The following is a 20,794-nucleotide window of genomic DNA, read 5'->3' on the forward strand; positions in this document are numbered from 1 at the left end:
GTATCACATTATTCTGTAAGCACTTTGGGGTGTATCTGCAATAACTAAAACGGTTTTTGCCACAATAATTTTGAAATGTCTTTAAATTATTCTGGACTAGCTGAAGCATTCCCAATTTTTTCTTCCAGCATTTGCAAGAAACACCACAGTCTTGGCTAATTTCTAATGAAGAGGCTCTGACAGTTCAGCAGGCAGCCTATTAATCCTCCTTCCAGCAACTTTCCCATTCATTCAGCTTCAGGAACAGAGGACGTTTGAGAAACATTCTTCAAAGTGCAGGTAAGTCAAGTCAACAATACCATTGCTTCAGACATCTGAGTCCCTCCCTGTGTTCCTTCGCTTCATTGTTATGATGACAGAGGGTTGCCTGCATATTTTAGCTACGATGCTCAATGAGGGTTGCACATTAGGTTCTGAAGTTTCTACATTTGGCCACCAAATCTAGCAAAGGTTTGCACTCCTTTTGATTGGTTTCTATGTCTCATCCTGTCCTCAAACTATGGCCCGCAGGCCACATATTTTATTTGTATCTGTTTTGTTTCTTCATTGCAAAATAAGATATATGCAGTGTGCATAAGAATTCGTTCATAAGTTTTGTTTTTACTATAGTCAGACCCTCCAATGGTCCGATGGACAGTGAACTGGCCCCCTGTTTAAAAAGTTTGAGGACCCCTGACTGGATACCAATTTCTATGTCTCATCCTATGTACTCATCCTGGATACTAGTTCTTGTCCATGGCACTTACATATCTTTAGTGTTTGCTTGGGACCACATTCAGATTTGGTGGTTATCATGCATAACTTATTGTGGTGTAGTCAGAAATCACTTTTAGTGCCTGGAATCAGAGTTGGCTGGGCTGCCTGGCTCAAAAAGCAGAGTGGTCAAGGATTATACTTGGCATATGCGGAACACTAGTATTTTGAACTCAGGACAAATGCTTACAAGGCAGATACTCTAAGACATAGTGCTATTCCTCTAGTCCTAAAATATTTCCATAGAATATATTCCCTTTTTAGCAGGTGACTATAAAATGTACTCTTCTTCTTTGTATATAATGGCCTATTACTTTTTCTGTTAATAGTTTAACATGGGCAGTGGATTTTTAGTACTTTTATCTGAAAGTTGAGCTGTTGACAGTGTTTTTTGTTTCCTTATTTCTGTTTTGTTTTGGGGTCAAACCAACAGTGCTCAGAAACTATTTTTCATATGTAGGGGTTGCTCCTGATAGTGCTTCTAGGATCATGGATAGAATCCAGGGTTTGTACATGTAAAGCATGAAGTCAACCTCTCTGAGCCATTTCCTCAGTCCTATGGAAATTTTAAATATTAATTTTAGTCTCATTCTGAATAAAACTTTTTTAGAATTGTACTAAAGAGGCATGGAAGTGAAAGAAGATGAAAATGCTAAAGTTAAAAACTAGAAAATTTACATGAAAGTTTTACTGTTAATTTATGCAAATTTGGGGAAGATATGTGCTCTCTCTTGGCCTTGTTCTGCCACTTGGATGAAACTAGTTCCCTCTGTGGTTGTTTTCTTTTTAATAGAAACACTTTTTTTTTTTTTTTTTTTTTGCATAGATTTGTCAATGCCCTGGAATTTTTCCTCTTCTTCTTCTTTCTACTTTTTGTTTTTTGTTTTTTGGGCCATACCCTGTGACACTCAGTGGTTATTCCTGGCTATGTACTCAGAAATCGCCCCTGGCTTGGAGGACCATATGGGATTCTGGGGAATTGAACCACAGTCAATCCTAGGCTAGCGTCACAAGGCAGAAAGAAGCCTTATTGCTTGTGCTACTGCTCTGACCCCTGGAATTATTCTTTATTCTATACACATGAATCACTTCTACTTAGTCTTGGAGTGCCCAGGAATTAAGGTCACTCAGTGTTAGGCAAGTCTTACCCAAATGGTCTGTCTCTTTGGCCACTCCCTGATCTTTAAATGCTACAATCACTATAATTTTATTAGATTACCTTACTATAATTTTTAGGCTTATTCTAGTAATTACTTTTGGAGCACCATGTAAAAATTTTTGGACATTTTATAAATATATTTTGAGAGTACCCTGAATCACAAATTCCATTAGGTGGAATTAAGCCCATGTTTACCCATAAGTGCAAGGGTAATCTTTCTGATTTATTGATGCCTATTAAAAACAAATATCTTATTAGCAAATTTGTTACAAAATTTTTGTTTAAAAAAATTTTTTTTTTTTTGTGGTTTTTGGGTCACACCCGGCAGTGCTCAGGGGTCATTCCTGGCTCCAGGCTCAGAAATTGCTCCTGGCAGGCACAGGGGACCATATGGGATGCCGGGATTCGAACCGATGACCTCCTGCATGAAAGGCAAACGCCTTACCTCCATGCTATCTCTCCAGCCCCGTTTAAAAATCTTTTAATGAAAGCTTTTGTTCACTGAAAACATTATGCATTAGTGATGAGTTTTCAACACTAGACATTGATACTAGTTTTAGAATTTTATGCTTGGGACTTTTGGGCTTTTTATTGTTCAAACTGAGAATGATCATGAATTCAAAGTCCTTCCTCCAGGAAGACCCTAACCACTAGGTTTGTGGAATTTTGGGCAGCAAAATGTACGCTGGAGGCAGTGTTTTAGATCTTCAAATTCCTTATTGTTTGAAACATCTTACTTTAAAGAAATTTGAGCACTAGTCATCTTTGTAATTTGTCAGACTGCTTTTCCTGTTAATCTTTACAATTTCTAGTATCAAAAAGGTGGAAATATTTGAAGTCATTATAATAGAATAGTGAAGAATGTAGATTCTGCTGAGTGAATTTGAATCTTCAAATTCCAGTTCTTTCACTTATTATTTGGGTTATCATTAATAGAGAACTAAAACTTTCTGTTTTAGCCGTTCCTGTATGAAGGATGGCCACAATAATATTTTATTTATTATTATTATTATTATTATTTAATAAATAAATAGTTCTTGGGGGAATTATACTCATCCTTGTTCAATGGTTACTCAGTGCTTGGGCAGTTACTCTCAGCATGCTTAGGAGATTATGTCATGCCAAAGGATCAAACCTGAGCCTACTGTATGCATATAATTTATTAATCCATTGAGCTCTCTCCTTTCCCATAGCACTTTTCTTAAAAGATTGTTTTGAGGATGAAAGCCATTTCCATTTAGGAGCTAGAGAGATAGTACAAGATTGAGGAGTTTACCTTGCACACAGATAACCTTGATCGTAGAACGAAGAATAAGTCCTGAACCTTGCTAATTATGAAAAACCCTACCCCCTTCCCAAATAAATAAAAAAAATCTCAAGGCACTCATGTAAAGTATTTATTTATTTAGGTTTTGGGGTCACACCCCATGGTACACAGGGTTTACTCCTGACTCACTCTCCTGATCACTCCTGGCTAGTGATCACTCCTGGCAGTGCTTGTGGGCCATATGTGGTGCCAGGGATTGAACTTGGCTCTGTCACATACAAGGTGAAACCTTTAGTGTTGCATTATTCCTCTGGTCCATTTTCAAGCATTTAGAAGGATTCTATGACATGTGTTAAGAAAATTTTATCTTTTAGTGCAATCTGTTACACAGTATTATTATTTTCTACCTTATTGGCTATGTTGGACAAATAATTCAACTCTTTTTTTGTTTGTTATTGTTATTATTGGGGCCACACAACAGTGCTCAGGAGTTACTATGGCATTGAACTCAGGGATCACTCCCGGTGATGTTTGAAGACCATATGGGATGCTGTAGATTGAGCTCAAGTTGGCAAAATGCAAAGCATAGTACATGCTGCATTATAAGTTTATCCCCAATAATTTAACCCTTAATCCTTATTTTATTAGACATTGCTGATGATCCTGTGTTTGTTCCTGAGCCTAGAACACAATATCTGAAACTTTAATATTATAATGTATGTAATTTGAATATGAGAAAATTTAGTAGTCCACTCAGAATAATGGTAGTGTTTTAAACTTTCTTAATTTTTTTTATTTATTTAAACACCTTAATTACATACATGATTGTGTTTGGGTTTCAGTCATGTAAAGAACACCACCCATCACCAGTGCAACATTCCCATCACCAATGTCTCAAGTCTCCCTTCTCCCCGCCCGTCCCCCGCCTGTACTCTAGGCAGGCTCTCCATTTTCCTCATACATTCTCGTTATTAGGACAGTTCAAAATGTAGTTATTTCCCTAACTAAACTCATCACTCTTTGTGGTGAGCTTCCTGAGGTGAACTGGAACTTCCAGATCTTTTCTCTTTTGTGTCTGAAAATTATTATTACAAGGGTGTCTTTCATTTTTCTTAAAACCCATAGATGAGTGAGACCATTCTGCGTTTTTCTCTCTCTCTCTGACTTATTTCACTCAGCATAATAGATTCCATGTACATCCATGTATAGGAAAATTTCATGACTTCATCTCTCCTGACAGCTGCATAATATTCCATTGTGTATATGTACCACAGTTTCTTTAGCCATTCGTCTGTTGAAGGGCATCTTGGTTGTTTCCAGAGTCTTGCTATGGTAAATTGTGCTGCAATGAATATAGGTGTGTAAGGAAGGGGTTTTTGTATTGTATTTTTGTGTTCCTAGGGTATATTCCTAGGAGTGGTATAGCTGGATCATATGGGAGCTCGATTTCCAGTTTTTGGAGGAATCTCCATATCGCTTTCCATAAAGGTTGAACTAGACGGCATTCCCACCAGCAGTGGATAAGAGTTCCTTTCTCTCCACATCCCGCCAACACTGTTTATTCTCATTCTTTGTAATGTGTGCCATTCTCTGGGGTGTGAGGTGGTATCTCATCGTTGTTTTGGTTTGCATCTCCCTGATGATTAGTGATGTGGAACATTTTTTCATGTGTCTTTTGGCCATGTGTATTTCTTCTTTGTCAAAGTGTCTGTTCATTTCTTCTCCCCATTTTTTGATGGGGTTAGATGTTTTTTTCTTGTAAAGTTCTGTCATTGCCTTGTATATTTTGGTGATTAGCCCCTTATCTGATGGGTATTGGGTGAATAGTTTCTCCCACTCAGTGGGTGACTCTTGTATCCTGGGCACTATTTCCTTTGAGGTGCAGAAGCTTCTCAGCTTAATATATTCCCATCTGTTAATCTCTGCTTTCACTTGCTTGGAGAGTGCAGTTTCCTCCTTGAAGATGCCTGTAATGTCCTGGAGTGTATTGCCTATGTGCTGTTCTTTATATCTTATGGTTTTGGGGCTGATATTGAGGTCTTTAATCCATTTGGATTTTACCTTCGTACATGATGTTAGCTGGGGGTCTAAGTTCAATTTTTTGCAAGTGGCTATCCAATTGTGCCAACACCACTTGTTGAAGAGGCTTTCCCTGCTCCATTTAGGATTTCCTTCTCCTTTATCAAAAATTAGGTGGTTGTATGTCTGGGGAACATTTTCTGAATATTCAAGCCTATTCCGCTGATCTGAGGACCTGTCCTTATTCCAATACCATGCTGTTTTGATAACTATTGCTTTGTAGTACAGTTTAAAGTTGGGGAAAGTAATTCCTCCCATATTCTTTTTCCCAATGATTGCTTTACTTTCTTAATTTTTTAACTCATTACAATTAATTCCTTGACTTTCAGACATAATTTAATATGCTCATTATAAATCTGGGTTTCTTGATTTTTTTTGTTTATTTTTAATTATCTAAGAGGAGCTTTACAATGGAAAGTTTGGAAAGGTGATGTTTCTAGGGCTAGAGAGAGGGTCTATAAAATGAGACTTATTCATGAATGAATGCTTTTTGTTATATTTTCAGATGCAGATGAGTAAAGGCTTCAACAGATTCTTTTTTTTTATTAATTTTTATTTTTAATTATGAGAACAAAGATGCAAAGAAAGAGGACAAGTTACAGTGGAAGGACAATCACCCATAAATAGAATTCTCAGTAGTCCCATTGCTGATATCTTAACTTTGAACTTCCAGCCAAAGAACATTAAGAAGAATAAAACAGAACCCATGTACAATTACTTTGTCCCTCAAGTCCCCAGATTGTAGTACATAATATTTCTTGGCAGCACACAAAGCAATCTAAAGACATAAAACTTATGTAACTCCTTAAACATTGAAGGCAAAGTACTTTTTTACATTTCCATGCACAATGCATATTAGTTTAATTTAACCTCAAAACTTTAAGTGGGTTGTTTTTCTTAAGGATTAGAGTCAAAGGAGCACAGTAAAAACGGTGTTAGAGTGGCAATTATTGTTTGCACAGGCCCACCAAAATATGAGGGACATGGAAAGGAAAAGCCTTGGCCTAAATACAAGGAGACCCTACCCCTGAAGTTTCCTGGCATAAGACCAACTCTAAGCTCCAGGCAGACTAGTTTGTCCAATCCAGGTCATTGTCTGTAGTGCCAATACACTTTTATTTTTCACACAGTCTCTTCAACAGATTCTTTGAAATACTAAAATAAATATCAAGAAATAATTATTGTGGGGCTGGAGTGATAGCACAACAGCAGGGTATTTGCCTTGCACATGACTGGCCCTAGACAGACACAGGTTTGGTTCCTAGCATTGCATATGGTCCTCCCCCTGCCTGCTAGGAGTGATTTCTGAGCTCAGAGCCAGGAGTAACTCCTGAACACTGCCAGGTGTGGCCCAAAAACAAAAATTAATTAATTAATTAAAAAATTATTGGCCTAGTATTGAAAACATTATGTTTTTAGTCTCATATTAGCTTGATGTCATGAATTTTGTTAGGCTCTTTAATATAAGCAGAGCAGATTGTGACTTATAAGTCAATACATATATTTAGTCATTCAAATGGCTTAAAGTATTTTTCATTGTATATGTTTGATTTTAATTAACAATTCCTGGCTCATAGCACCCAAAACTCTGGAATTTCCTAAGTGTGGTGAGTGCTAAAAGTGTTTCACAATATATTTAAAAGGTAACTTTTGGGAAGCAACTATAGTTGGCATTGATTTTTCGGAGGGGAACCAGCCTTGTGGTTAGACATTTGGAATTTCCAGCCCCACCCTCACACCTCACATCCAGTGAAGACAGAGGAATGGAGATGGCTTCAATTACCATTGACCAGTTAAACAATATGCCTATGTAATGAAGTCTCCATCCCAAACCAAGAGGAGGGGACTTCAGAGAGTTGGTAAACTCATGGATGGAGTTTCAGGGAAGAATAGAGAACCTGGAGACAACATGGAAACTCTGTCCTTACCCTGAACACCTTGCATATTTCTTCTATCTTTTTGGTACTAGCTTATCTTGTGCAACAAGTTGATGAACTTGTACAGTGTTTCTCAACCCTTTTTCTTCTTCCAACCTTCCTTCATTTCTGCTCTACTAGTTGTCTCTCTCCATTTCTATCCCTAGTCTCATGCTGTGGTGTCTTATTTGTGTATTTTCTTTTTTCTTTGTTTGTTTGCTTTCAGTGCATGTATTTTGTTCATTTTTATTTTTTGTTTTTGGGAACACTCAGTAGTGCTCAGACCTTACTACTGACTCTGCACTCAAAGATTACTCCTTGTGGGCTCTGAGGTTGTCATATAGGGTGGAGTGCCATGTATCAGGCCCAGGTCAGCTATATCCAATGCAAGCACCTTACCCACTGTAATACTTGTCCATCCCCAATATTATGTGTATTTTAGTAAATACATATATGCAAATAATGTATATTAAAAGAACACTTATTCTTTAAAATGATATTATATTCATGGTTTTATAGTTAAAATATAGTAATTTTTAGAAAATTTCTAAAAGAAAAGTTTCTCATCCCGTATACTTTCTCTGGGTCTGAATTCTGGTCATTGTTTTAGGCAGAAGCATCCAGCATGTGGATGATGCTACTGCTTTCTTATGTATGACAAATGTTCAGTGCAGTGTTGGGCTGATCCATAATGAACTATGATCTATATAGCATAGTATATATATATGCTATATATATATATATAGCATATATATATTCATATGTATGTTGGTTTTTGGGTCACACCCAGTGGTGCTCAGGAGTTAGTCCTGGCTCTGCACTCAAAAATCACTCCTGGCAGGCTCAGGGTACCATATGGGATGCCAGCATTCGAATCACTGTCTGTTCTGGATCTGTTACATGCAAGGCAAATGCCCTATCGCTGTGTTATCTCTCCATCCCTGAACTATGCTGTTATAGACATTCATATGGAATATGGAAGTCCTTGTTATGGAAGTGAGGCTCAGGCTCAGCAACACATTTGTATGATCCCAATAAATCAGAGGGCCATATTACAAAGAGATAGAGTAAATGAGTTAACAAGGGCAGAACTCTTTCCATCTGTCATTATGCTGTCCTGTGTGGGCTCTGTGGAGTTGGCAAAACAGGTCTGGGAGGTATGTAGCAGTGTTCCTCAACCTTATATAAACATCTCTTACTCTGGATATTGTTTTCTTCCTTTACCTTCCATTCTTCCTTGGCTGGAATGGTATGCTTCCCTCATCTTGTGCCATGGTCATCCATTTCAGTAATTTTTGTGTATGGTTTCCTTTGGAGTACTTTGGTTAAGAAATCTGACTTGGAGTCCATTGGCAATGATCTCAAGTGTTTGAACAGTAGTGCATGATGTGAGCTGCAGCTATTACACATTCTAGGGCTTACATGATCATGTGATTACAGCAGTCAAAGTGAAAGACAAAAAGGAAGGAAGACAGGATGCAAAGTCTGTTGACCAAGTTTAGTCAGTCTCAGAAATGGTTGGAGACCTGAATAGACAAGGCCTATCTGAGGTTAAGACAGACTTCCCAGCTGGGCAACCTGGTAAGATGGTGGAGTTCAGCTTGTGAACAGACTTGGCAGAGGGCAAAGTCAGGCTAAAATCCTTTCACAGCTGTTCTACTGTGAAAAGCCAAAGGAGGGAACAGGAGGATTCATTTATAATCTGCATTAATTTGTAAATGATTGGGTGTTACTATTGAGTAGCAGCATGCTGAATGTTTATAAAGACTGAGCCACAGAGGAACACAGACATCTGTCACTGAGGAAGCAGAGAGCATGAGGGAATAGAGTAGATGATGACATGATTAATGTTCCTTGAGACTAAAGAAATGGAATTGGCTGCAGAATTGCTGGGGAGGAGGGGAAGTTAGAGAGAGGGGAAAAAAAACAGATGTTGAAAACTAGAGTGAGGGAATCAGTCATTCAGAGAATCAGCAGCAAGAATCCAGGCCAATGGTTAGTCTAGGAGTAGTGTGGAATTAGTGGGTACCAGACTGAACTGTTGAGATCAAGGAGTCGCTTTGGGATCCTTTCCTTTGGCTCAGTATCAGCCCTAGAAATAGGCTTGTACTTGAACCTAAGATGTGCATTAGGAAGCACTGAGAGCTGGGTCTAGAGAAAATGGGGGCACCTATAGGCATGATGTCAGGATCTAGAAAAGTGAATTCTAAGAGTGTGTTTTTCTTAGTGTGTGATACTGATCGAGTGATCAATATGGTTTTTTTTTTGTCTTTGATGAACAGAACCATTTCTGAAAAATTGTTGCTGATCATGCTTCCCCCTCCAGCTTGCTTTTGGAAAGGCAGGTCCTTTAAGTGTAAGGGAACATTTATACTGAAGTATAAAAGTATGAAAAGAAAACTTTTCTGGTTTTAAGTGTCATATGATATGTTTTGCTTTTATACACATTGCTAGATGCTTGCTCTGTTCTTTGGTGCAAATTCCTGAAACTAGAGTTTCAAATGAAGTAGGAGCTCATAAATCAAGTCCCTAGTCTTGGGGGGAAAAGGCTTCAACTGCCCCAGTCTCCCTCCTCTCCCTAGCATCGTCTCCTCTTTGCTAATAATCAGTTTTACCCTTCTGAAGCTCTAGTGGCCATCGATGCAGTTAGAAAATTATAATTTTGAGTTTATTATTTGGGGTTCCCTCTTGCCTTTTGTTTTAAGAGACAAAATAATACTGGAATAGAAGGTTGAGAGAAAGGTGATCACATTTGTTAAGTCTGTTTCTGTTTTAAATTCTTTCAGAGGTTTCAGTTCCTTTCTTTATCAGGAAGATAAGACCTACACACCCATTTACCAAACTTATTTCTAGCCTTTAGTGAAGTAATAGACATGTAAGTACATGTTTCATAGATTGGAGTGGCGTAGGGACAGTCCCAGCAATGTTCATATTTTCTTCTGGCTTTGTGCTCAAGGGGGATCCCTGGCAGAGCTCAGGGAACCCTCTGTGGCTATGGGAATCAATGGGTTGGCCATATGCAAGGCAAGCTCCTTAACTCCCCCACTGTCCTTTTGCTCTTATGGATATTAAAGTAAATATAAAAGAACCGAAGAGATAGTACAATGTGGAAGGCACTTTCCTTGCATGTGGCTAATGCAGGATTGATTCCCAACAGCACATATTATCCCCTAAGCCTTTCAGGAGTGGTCCCTGAGGACAGCCCCTCAGCACTGCTGGGTGTGGATGCAAAACAAACAAATAAAACCATCAAGAAGATGGTAAAGCATTTTTAAAAAGTAATTATAAAAGAAGAAAGAATGAATGCTGAAACTGAGTCATATTGGCATTAGTGAATTTATTCTGGCATAGTTGGATTATTTATATATCCGGTGACATGACATAATTTGAGACAAAATAAACATTTGTTTTCAGTCAGTGAATTCTGTTCTCTTTTACTGCTTTTACTGACACTTTAGATGAATAAATTGCTTTATGGCAAAACTGTCATCAAGGTTTAGGGACCAGGTCTTAAGAACTGCCACCATCAAAATGCTCAAATCTGCCATGTTCAGTGCAAGGTCTTAAATGTGCTTGTTTTGTTCATTGAAGCTGTATTGAAAGGCTTCATTTTTGTATGCATGTTTGTTTTCTGTTTTTTAAGAGTAGGTATCCTAGGTTACATTCTAGCTAAAATTTTCTTTGGGATTTTTTTTCAAAGAAAAATTGTAATTCCATTTATAGAATTTGAATTAGATAATTCATTTATTTATGGAAGCTTTTTCCTGTAAGCAAGAAAAGGAACTCTATATGTTTATCACAAGGATATCCTGGCTGCCCTGGTCTACTTTGTTATTAGAATTTGGATCCTTAGAATTTCCCATGAAATACAAGAGAATGTAGGCTAAGTTTTCTAAAATTTCCTTAGGCTGTATATGGAAAAGGCTCTTTAAGAGTAGATTCATTTTGTTTTTTGTAGGTAGAAAGTGTGCTCTTTCACACACAATTGTTTTCAGCTAAACCGCATATTACTGAATAAAAAGCAACTTATCTCACTCATTTTCATGCATTGTAAAATAATACATAAATTTCACAAATCATGTGGTTTTGGGGGACAGATTAGTAATTGAGTTGTAAATATTGCGCTCTTTCTGTAGACATGTATATGTTGTCTTTATGTAAACATGCCAATTACAAAGGTTATTGACACTGGTAACAGGCAGCTTACAAGGTCTTTGCATAACTATTATTCTGGGAGCAGTCTTAAGTATTTAGTTAAACATATTATCTGTTGACATTTGGGCCTATAGTGAAATGCTTTCTAGGACAGTCTGAAACCTAGTGTCCATAGTATCAGTAATTTCTAAAACGGTTTCGGTACTAGTATGATTTATGGATTCTAGAATTTTCAGAATTGTCCAAACCCCTGATGCCTAGATCTATCAGGAAGTGCAATTAAAAAGGCTTAATTATATGTTTTCAGAGAAATATCAGGGTATATAAATAACTCTACTGGGTTCTTTGGAATTTTTATATTTATCCTAAATTCATGTTTAGGTAAAAATGGATTTTTTTAATGGCATTTTGCTGATGCTGGTACAAAGTATTGAGTCAAGACCTCATCAACTGTCTGTCACACTGAGTGTATCTTGTCCACATGAAGGCTCATGGCCTCTGATTGAAGTGTTTTATCACTTAACTGATAGATTGTCTTCGAACAGCCAGTTGGACCCTATCCCTTGCCTTTCTTGTTCACCCAGTCTAAGAGAAAAGGGAAAGCTAATATCTTTTGAGTCAGCTTTGTAAGGGCCAGGCTCTGTGCTAGTACTATGCCTGTTTTGGATCCTTTACTGTTTCTTCACTGATGCAATGAACATCCCAAGTACTTCCTTCTCTTACATTTTTCCTCTGATAATCCCAAACATGAATTGTCTCCATTAGTTGGATTTTATCAGCTATTCTCAAGAAACACAAAGCCAATTATTTTTTATTGAGTATCATTTTTATGGCCTGTTTTTTTACCTAGAAGAATGATCACCAAAAGAACAAACTAACAGTGACAGATACATTATGTTAACTAAGTAATTTCTTTACCAAGAAAAATTTAAAGTGATTTTTAAGATATACCACAATAAAACCAAGTAACCAACATGGTAAATAGGTGAGGAAAAGAGAACACAGTGAAAAGTGAGTTATAGAATCTTTGTGTGCTCTGTTTTCTCTGCCTTAGGAAATAGGTGGCATCTTTCAGCCAGGCCACAAGAACATAGCACAGGGTCCACTTAGGACTGGCCAATATCACACTAGTTTTCTCAAAACCCACACGTTTTGCTATGTAGAGAAAGATTATAGCTCATTCCAGATTTAGAAAATGAACAGTAAATACATTTTTTTTTTTTTTTGAGGAACCACATCCAGAGGCACTGAGGGATTACTCAGCCAGGATGACTCCTGGCCTTGAGCTCAGAAAAACATTTTATTTGACATTAAACTTAATATCATAATTATGTAAGATTCCATTATTTTAATTAATCCACTCATATCCCACAGAGGTAGGTTGAGTGTTTTGACTTGTAAACAGGTGAGGAATTATAAACTTAAACTTATAAACAGATGAGGAAGTTTAGAAGAAAAAAACTAATTTACCCACGACTATCCCAGCCAGGAGTTATGTGAAGTTCAATTGTGAACCATGTTTTCTGATATCCAACCAGTGGTAGCTCTTTAGAGTGATCACGTATACCACAAATCTTCAAGTTATGCCATTTCCTTCATTGTAACATTGATGTGGGGAAAAGCATTGGTTCTTAGATAGGACCATTATCTGTATGGGGCTTGTACATTTTCTTTATATCTGGGTACTTTCTTTCCTCGTTCATCCCAGTTATGTACAGGTTAAGTTAATAGGTGTGTCTAAGTTATTACAATTGAAATTCAGCTGAGGGTGTGAATGTGCTGGATGATAGATAAAAGTTTTCCAGACCATGATTCAGCCTTGTGACCTAAGGAACTATGATAGGCCCCAGTCAAGCATGACCCTGAACTAAAAGAAACTGAAAAATAAGTGAATAAAAATTACTGTTTAAGGTCAGAAGTGTCTGGAGTCTTATTTATTTATTTATTTATTTATTCACTTATTCACTATTTATCTATTAATTTAAAACATTGTGGTCTACAAAGTTTTTCATAGTACAGTTGTTTTAGGCATTCAGTGGTCTAGCGCCAATCCCAAGTGTGACCTTCCCTCCACCATTGTCCCAAGTTTCCCACATAGCCCCCAAGCAGTCTCCCTTAGCAGCATAAAATAATTTATTTTTATTACTTATTACAGAAAAATGATAAATAAAATGATCAAAAATAGTTTAATAAAAGGAAATTTTTATATCTCCCAATGATATTACCAAAAAGCTATTGAGAATTTACTGTTTGTTGCTAATTGAGTCATCTGTTATTGTTTACACTTATTGAGCTTTAAGGTATTTTATTAAATTTTTTTTTTATTATTACTCTGGATTTGGGGCCACACTCCATGGTACTCAGACTAATTATTCTCTGTGCTCACAGCTTACTCCTGCTTGTGCTTGTGAACTTTATGAGGTATCTGGGATCAAATGAGTCAGCCATATGCAAGGCTTTAACCCCTGTACTGTTCCTTTGCCCCAGCATGTTTTATATTTCCAATATTTTTATTCCAAAAGTTGCGATCTGAGAACCTAATTCTACTTTCTGTTGTTGTTTTTTTGGGCCACACTCGATGAAGCTCAGGAGTTATTCCTGGCTATGTGCTCAGATATCACTCCTGGCTTGGGGCACCATATGGGAAGCCAGGGGATCGAACCACGGTCCTTCTTAGGATTAGCTCGTAGCAAGGCAAACTACCTATCCCTTGCACTACTGCTCCGGCCCCGTGAGAGCCTAATTCTTTTTTTTTGGGGTTTTTTGGGCCACATCCGATAACGCTCAGGGGTTACTCCTGGCTATGCGCTCAGAAGTTGCTCCTGGCTTGGGGGACCATATGGGACACCGGGGGATCGAACCGCGGTCCGTCCAAGGCTAGCGCAGGCAAGGCAGGCACCTTACCTTCAGCGCCACCGCCCGGCCCCGAGAGCCTAATTCTAATTTATACCAGTGAGCCTGTGATGAAAACAAATTTTGTTTAATGTCCTCTCTAAGATGCAATTCCCAGAATTTATTGAAAGTGGGAACTTAATGTGCCAAATTAAATGACATGTGTAAACTAAAGTTCGTTTATTTAGACAACTTCCTTGCTTTCTCCTAACACAGCCTTCATTTCTAACTCATTTAGAATAGTGACATGTGGGGAGGGAGTGGTAGTTATGAGTGCTGAGAAGCAATTTCCCTGGGAAATTATCATCGTTTAGAACGGCTTGGCAAACAGCTTCACATCATTAGCTCCAGATGGTCTCAGCATTAATAGTGTCCCGCACAATTATGGGACTTGTTAGCACGAACACCTCACTGTCAAGAAAAACCTAAATTACGTTTGCTGTATTCTGTCTATGAAAGCCAAAGGTGGCTTCACTTTAATATTAACACTTGAACATACTTTATTGTTGGAAGCAGCATTCCATTATTTGGAAACATGCGCCCAGGTTTGCACATCTGACTCCATAGTGCCCCAGTTGGTACTGAGCACAGAAGAACTAAATTGCTCATTTTAAGTGATATGTTTTGATGGGAGATCTCATATGAACCCATAAATATTAAATTCTTCCTTTGCATTTATTTATAGTAAGTGAGCTCTTAATTCTGTTCTGCCTTTAAAGCAAAGTACAAAATAAATTAATAATAGTTTAAAATAGTCTATAAAGTTGATTTTTTTTTTTGCATTTATATTCTGAGAGGAAAATTTTGTCTAGATTTTTGGTTTTTGGGTCACACCCAGCAGCGCTCAGGAGTTACTCCTGGCTCTTTGCTCAGAAATCGCTCCTGGCAGGCACTGGGGGGCGGGGGGATATATGGGATGCCGAGATTCGAACCACCGTCCTTCTGCATGCAAGGCAAATGCCCTACCTCCATGCTATCTCTCTGGCCCCTTGTCTAGGTTTTATACACAAATTTTCAATGAATGAGCCAGCCCACTGTTTACGAAAAAAACGGACAAGTAATTAGCTGACTGTACATGTGATACTGACAAAATAAAATTGTTGTGTCTATAAAGTAAAAAATTTGAGAAATTTGAAAATATGTTTAATAGTTTTTCTGTTTGGGGAGAAGACTATGACTCCAGCATGGTTAGCATGAGTTCAGCTCTTTTAGATATTTTTTCCAGCCTTCTTCCAGTTTTTTTCAATTAAGAAAAGGACTTATACAAATTAGAACATACAGCATTTAAAGGTCATTTTGCATACTGAATAAATATTTATCTACACCTAAAGTGTATATTCACTTTATATTGAGACAAAAATAGATATTCTTTAATGTTTCTGGGTTTTTTAAAATAAAGATGTCAAAATTGTGCTCTGCCATTTTTTCCTTAACTTGTGTGATAGTACAGAAGCCACTAGCATTGAAAATATGGGTATGTTTATTAATCTGAAAATGAACCATGGGTTGATTAAAGAAAAAAAAAAACAAGAATAAATTGGAGAGATAGTACAGGGGGTAAAGTCCTTCCCTTGCAAGCCTCCAATCCTGGTTTGCTGAGAATAGCAGCAACAGCCCTTGAGCATTGCCTGATGTGACCCACTAGCCTGCCTCTTTTTATCAAATAATAATAAAAATGAAGGAGGAGTAGGAAAAACAGGCAAAATATTTTCTTTCTGCATACTTAGAGTTATTTCCAAAATAACATGCATATCATTTTGTCCTTCTGCTATTCTCTTTGTCTATTCACTGATGGCTTTTGAGCCATTAATTATGTAAATTGGTTTGTATAGAGATCTTACCTTTGATTTTATTTCATATATTTCAGGTGAGCCAGCCATGAGAGGGTACCTTTTAGCCATATTCCTGAGTGCTGTCTTCCTCTATTATGTGCTGCATTGTATTTTATGGGGAGCAAATAACTATTGGTAAGTGTTATTTTTGCTGCTTAAAAATAATCCCCAAGCTAGTTCTTCACAGACTAGTTCTTCACTGAATATTCTTCACAAGTATTTACAGAATATTTCATGCTCTTGCATTAGTTAAAATTTTTTTGTTGTTGTTGTTGGGCCACACCTGGCTGAACTCAAAGGTTATTCCTGGTTCTGCACTCAAAAATTACTCCTAGCAGGTGTTGGGGGCCATATGGTACACCGAGGATCGAAGCTGAGTTGGCTGTGTGTAAAAAACAAATGGCCTATTCACTATGTTATCATTCTGGCCTCATAATTGGAATAATACTTGAAGTTAATAATCCTAAACTTTTAGAACTAAAATGACTAGATAATTAATAACTGAAAAATTAGACTCTACATGTGGTTTTCTTAGTTTGACTAAGTGGTGTCTAAATACTTGCAATTTTACATATGTTTATTTGATCTCAGTTCTACATAAAAAGGTTACATGAAGGGTCAGAAAGATAGCACAGCAGTAGAGTGTTTGCCTTGCATGTGTCCAACCCAAAATAGATGATGGTTTGGTTCCCAGCATCCCATATGCCCCTTCAAGCCTGCCAGGAGCGATTTCTGAGTGCAGAGCCTGGAGTAAACCCTGAGTACCACCGGGTTTGACCAAAAAAAAACAAAAATAAAATTAAATTAAAATTAAAAAGTCACATGAAAAACTTGAGTGATGCATGGTATTTTAATTTTAGAGAAAACTTCTATGATAAATATCTTAAGTTTTTTCTCCATTGTTAGTCCTTTGGCTAAGAACAAAACTTAGATGAATTTTAATTCTTGAGTAATGGAAGTACAAACTTTCATAAAAATAAATATTTTGATAACTTGTCTTAGGAAAAAATGTTAGTAATTATGGCCAATAATTCAGTAGTAGACAGAATACAAATTTCTGCTTCTGATTTTAATGTCATCATTGGTGGTTTGAAAATGATATTAACTTCCTTCATGGAAGGAAGTTAAGCAAATGATCACCAAAAGAACAAACAAACAATGACAGATACATATGTTAGCTAACTAAATATCACCACTGCATAGAGAAAAGGAAGGTAACTTTATATTTCAAATAAGAATAGGATGTAGCCAACTGAGAGTTTGATCCCCAGCACTACTATTGTTCCTTGAGCACTACCAGGAGTAATTCATGAAAGCAGAACCAGAGTGACCTCTGAATATACCTGAGTGTGACACCCTCCCAAAAAAAGGGGAAGAAGTCCACAGAGCAATAAGTAATATTTCTGTGTTTTTTATTAATTAATTTTTTTTTCTACACTGAGCCACTGGACAATGCTCAGGGGTTACTCCTGACTCTGTACTTAGGAATTACTCATTCCTGGCTCTTTGGGACTCTTTTGATTTTTTGTCATTTCTGTTGAATTTATCCCAAAGTTCTATTGTCATCTGTTGGTTCATTTTGAGGATTTTTTTCCATCTCCTATTGTTCTGTAGTTTATCTTTGAGCTTGCTGATTCTGTCCTTAGAAACTGTCATTCTGCTGGTGAAGCCTTCCAGTGAGTTTTTCATTTTGCTTAAGAAGTCTTTCAGTTCTGTCATTTCTGTTTGAAGTTTTCTCATTTCTACTTTCAAATCATCTTGAGTCTTATTGGCTGTCTGTTCATGGTTTCCTTAAGTTCCTTAAACACCCTCAACATTTCCTCTTTAAAATTATCATCAGAGAGGCTCTGTAGGAGGCTAATACTCGTTGGGTTTTCAGAAATATCATCTTCATTTACTAAACATGGTGTTGCTTTCCTATTATGACCTTTGCAATATGGTGGTGTTGTTTTATGTGTGGCTCACTGACCAGAAAAAATATGCAACTGTGAAGCAAAGTGGAGTGGTCATGTTCTTGCAACACACTGACCTGGGGTAAAAATGACTCTTCTCAGTTACGAAGGACCCTGCTGCCATTCTGTCTACCTCCATTTTCTATGACTCTGTGGCTGGATAGATCTTTGTGGGGTGGCTGGAAGACCTTTCCCCTTGTTCTGGTGCTTCTCTTTCCCTCAGAGCATACTAGACCTAGAGTGAAAATGGCTCTTCTGAGATTCACAGAGAGGACCATGCTGCCAGTCTGTCTCAATTTCTTGGGACTGCCAAAAATTACTCCTTGTGGTGCTCAGGAGACCATCTGGGATGCTGGTGATCAGACCCAGGTTGGCCACATGCATGGCAAGTATCCTACCCACTATAGTATTTTTCAGGCTTCAAAGCAAATTTTGACTAGGCACTACTCCACTTTGCCAAGCATGTATTCTAACTTAGAGGTAGTTGAAGCATGCAGGCTATTCTCAGTAAAGGGAAATTTTTTATTAAAATAAAATCTTTTTTTTTTGATGGACATATGGAAATTAGTTTCTGGGTCTGGAGCAATAGGAAAGTGGGAACTGTGCTTGCCTTACATGTGGCTGACTCAGATTGGAACCCCAGCATTATATATATGCTGAGCCTGCAAGTAATGATTCCTGAATGAAGAGTCAGGAGTAACCCCTGAACATTGCCGGGTATGGCCCAAGCTCCAAAAACATTAATTTATTACATAACTAAATAATATAATTGTCTGATAAGAATTTGAGATTGTTATCTCTGACAGAAAGTTTTCTAGGTGTTAAGAAATGCAAATCAAGATTCTAAGATTCTAAGAATTTTAGATTTTCAGTTTGACTTTTGCTCTGGTCTTTATAACAAGGGCAATCAGATTATCCTGGCAGTCTCTAAGTGGTGCAAGCAGGTGCTAGAATATAGAAAGGACTGAGATCACCAGTATTTTCACAGCTTAAAAGGAAGGTTTTAATAAATATGTAAATCCAACTCCGTATTTTAATTTATTCCACAATAAGTTTAGCTATGAGCAAAAGTAATGTTGAGCAAGAAAATTTTAAAATTGAAATATATTCTGCTTAAGCTTTGTGCCACAGCTATCTCAACTCCCTCTTTGATACTTCTGTGATACTTCTGTGTACGTCCCACACTTAGTACTGGAAGACATGAATAGAACAGAAACCAAGGAGCTTTTGAGACTGCAACTTCCTTACAAATCATATCGTTAGTAACAGGAAATGATAAGGCAAAGAAAAGGATCTAAATTCAGCAGTCTCCATCATTGGGATTGGAGAACTGTTCGTATTACTTTTAAACTAATATTAAGTCAGAAAAAGTACCTTGGGGAATTTCTTGGGAGTTTTCTGTGCACTTACATCTTGAAAGTCATTCAAGATAGATTATTGTCTTTCAAAAAATAAATAAAACCAACCAGAAAACCAAAGTTTTCTAAATAATAATTTTATTTTATTTCTAATATTCTAAATACAAACTATCTTAATTTTTTCCCCTGGATAGAATTTGTTTTTATGGTCTGTACTAGATCACTCTAGACCTATATTTTCCCTATGTAAAAACCAATGGATTCTTGCCATTTATTAATCATTAACAGTGGCAGTGGCTATTCCTGGCTATGTGCTCAGGGGTCACTTTTGGTGGTGTTTGGGGAACCATATATTCAGCCAGCTGCATGTAAGTCAAGTAGTTTTTCCCCTATACTATCTCTCAGACACTGAAATGTTAAATAAAAAATGTTTCTTTACATGTAATTTCAGCAAATGGTACCCCCAAAAATTGAACTTGTCCTTGGAAAGTTGAAGCTATTTTCTTCAGTCCAAAATATGCAAGTTATAGAAAAAAATTTTTTTTTTTTTTTTGGTTTTTGGGCCACATCCGTTTGATGCTCAGGGGTTACTCCTGGCTATGCGCTCAGAAATTGCCCCTGGCTTGGGGGGACCATATGGGACACCTGGGGATCAAACCGCTGTCCATCCTATGCTAGCGCTTGCAAGGCAGACACCTTACCTCTAGCGCCACCTTCCTGGCCCCAGAAAAATTATTTTTATGATAGATGTAGTGATCACAAAATTTGTGATTAATAGATTCTTTTTTTTTTTTTTTTTTTGGTTTTTGGGCCACACCCGGCGGTGCTCAGGGGTTACTCCTGGCTGTCTGCTCAGAAATAGCTCCTGGCAGGCACGGGGGACCATATGGACACCGGGATTCGAACCAACCACCTTTGGTCCTGGATCGGCTGCTTGCAAGGCAAACACCGCTGTGTTATCTCTCCGGGCCCGATTAATAGATTCTTATAGTCAGATGATATCTCTTTTTACTTGCCAAGTTTGGGTCCTACCTACCTTCCCCTGTACTTATTTATTTATGTAGTGCTCTGTCTGTGTCATAATATCCTTTTACATTGTGGAGACAAGTGCTCCATTCAAGAGAGTCACAGGGGCCTAACGTGTGCCAAGAATAGAGGAGAGATAGATGTGAAACCAAGTGATGTGATTCGTGTCATCCCAGATCACAAGGCAGGTTCTGTGGGGCCATGAAGGTTAATGGGGGCTGCCTAAAAACATCCCCAGATGTGATAGAGGGCATAAACATTTGGGATGGGCTGGGTTTTAAGGCCTTTGGAGACTTTTAGAAATGGGAGTCTGTGGTTTCCATTGAGTGGCAGTTACTCTCACCATTCTGGGAAGGTGCTTTTGTTCCTTTTTGCAGCACTTTGGGTCATCGTGGCCTTTTCTAG

The 20,794-nt window shown here is 37.6% G+C and overlaps 1 protein-coding gene across 1 annotated transcript in view; it reads left to right on the plus strand.

Annotated features, from left to right (window-relative positions):
* Window positions 1-262: 262 nt before the first annotated feature.
* The window catches only part of ST3GAL6 (ST3 beta-galactoside alpha-2,3-sialyltransferase 6), a 53,798-nt gene continuing 33,266 nt past the window's right edge, over window positions 263-20,794 (plus strand). The window contains exons 1-2 of the mRNA XM_049785657.1: window positions 263-279; window positions 16,089-16,188. Coding sequence (XP_049641614.1) covers window positions 16,100-16,188 — 89 coding nt within the window. The 5' untranslated portion in view covers window positions 263-279; window positions 16,089-16,099. The remainder of the gene's footprint in view (window positions 280-16,088; window positions 16,189-20,794) is intronic.

This window comes from Suncus etruscus, chromosome 13, assembly GCF_024139225.1.
Source record: "Suncus etruscus isolate mSunEtr1 chromosome 13, mSunEtr1.pri.cur, whole genome shotgun sequence".
NCBI classification, from domain to species: domain Eukaryota; kingdom Metazoa; phylum Chordata; class Mammalia; order Eulipotyphla; family Soricidae; genus Suncus; species Suncus etruscus.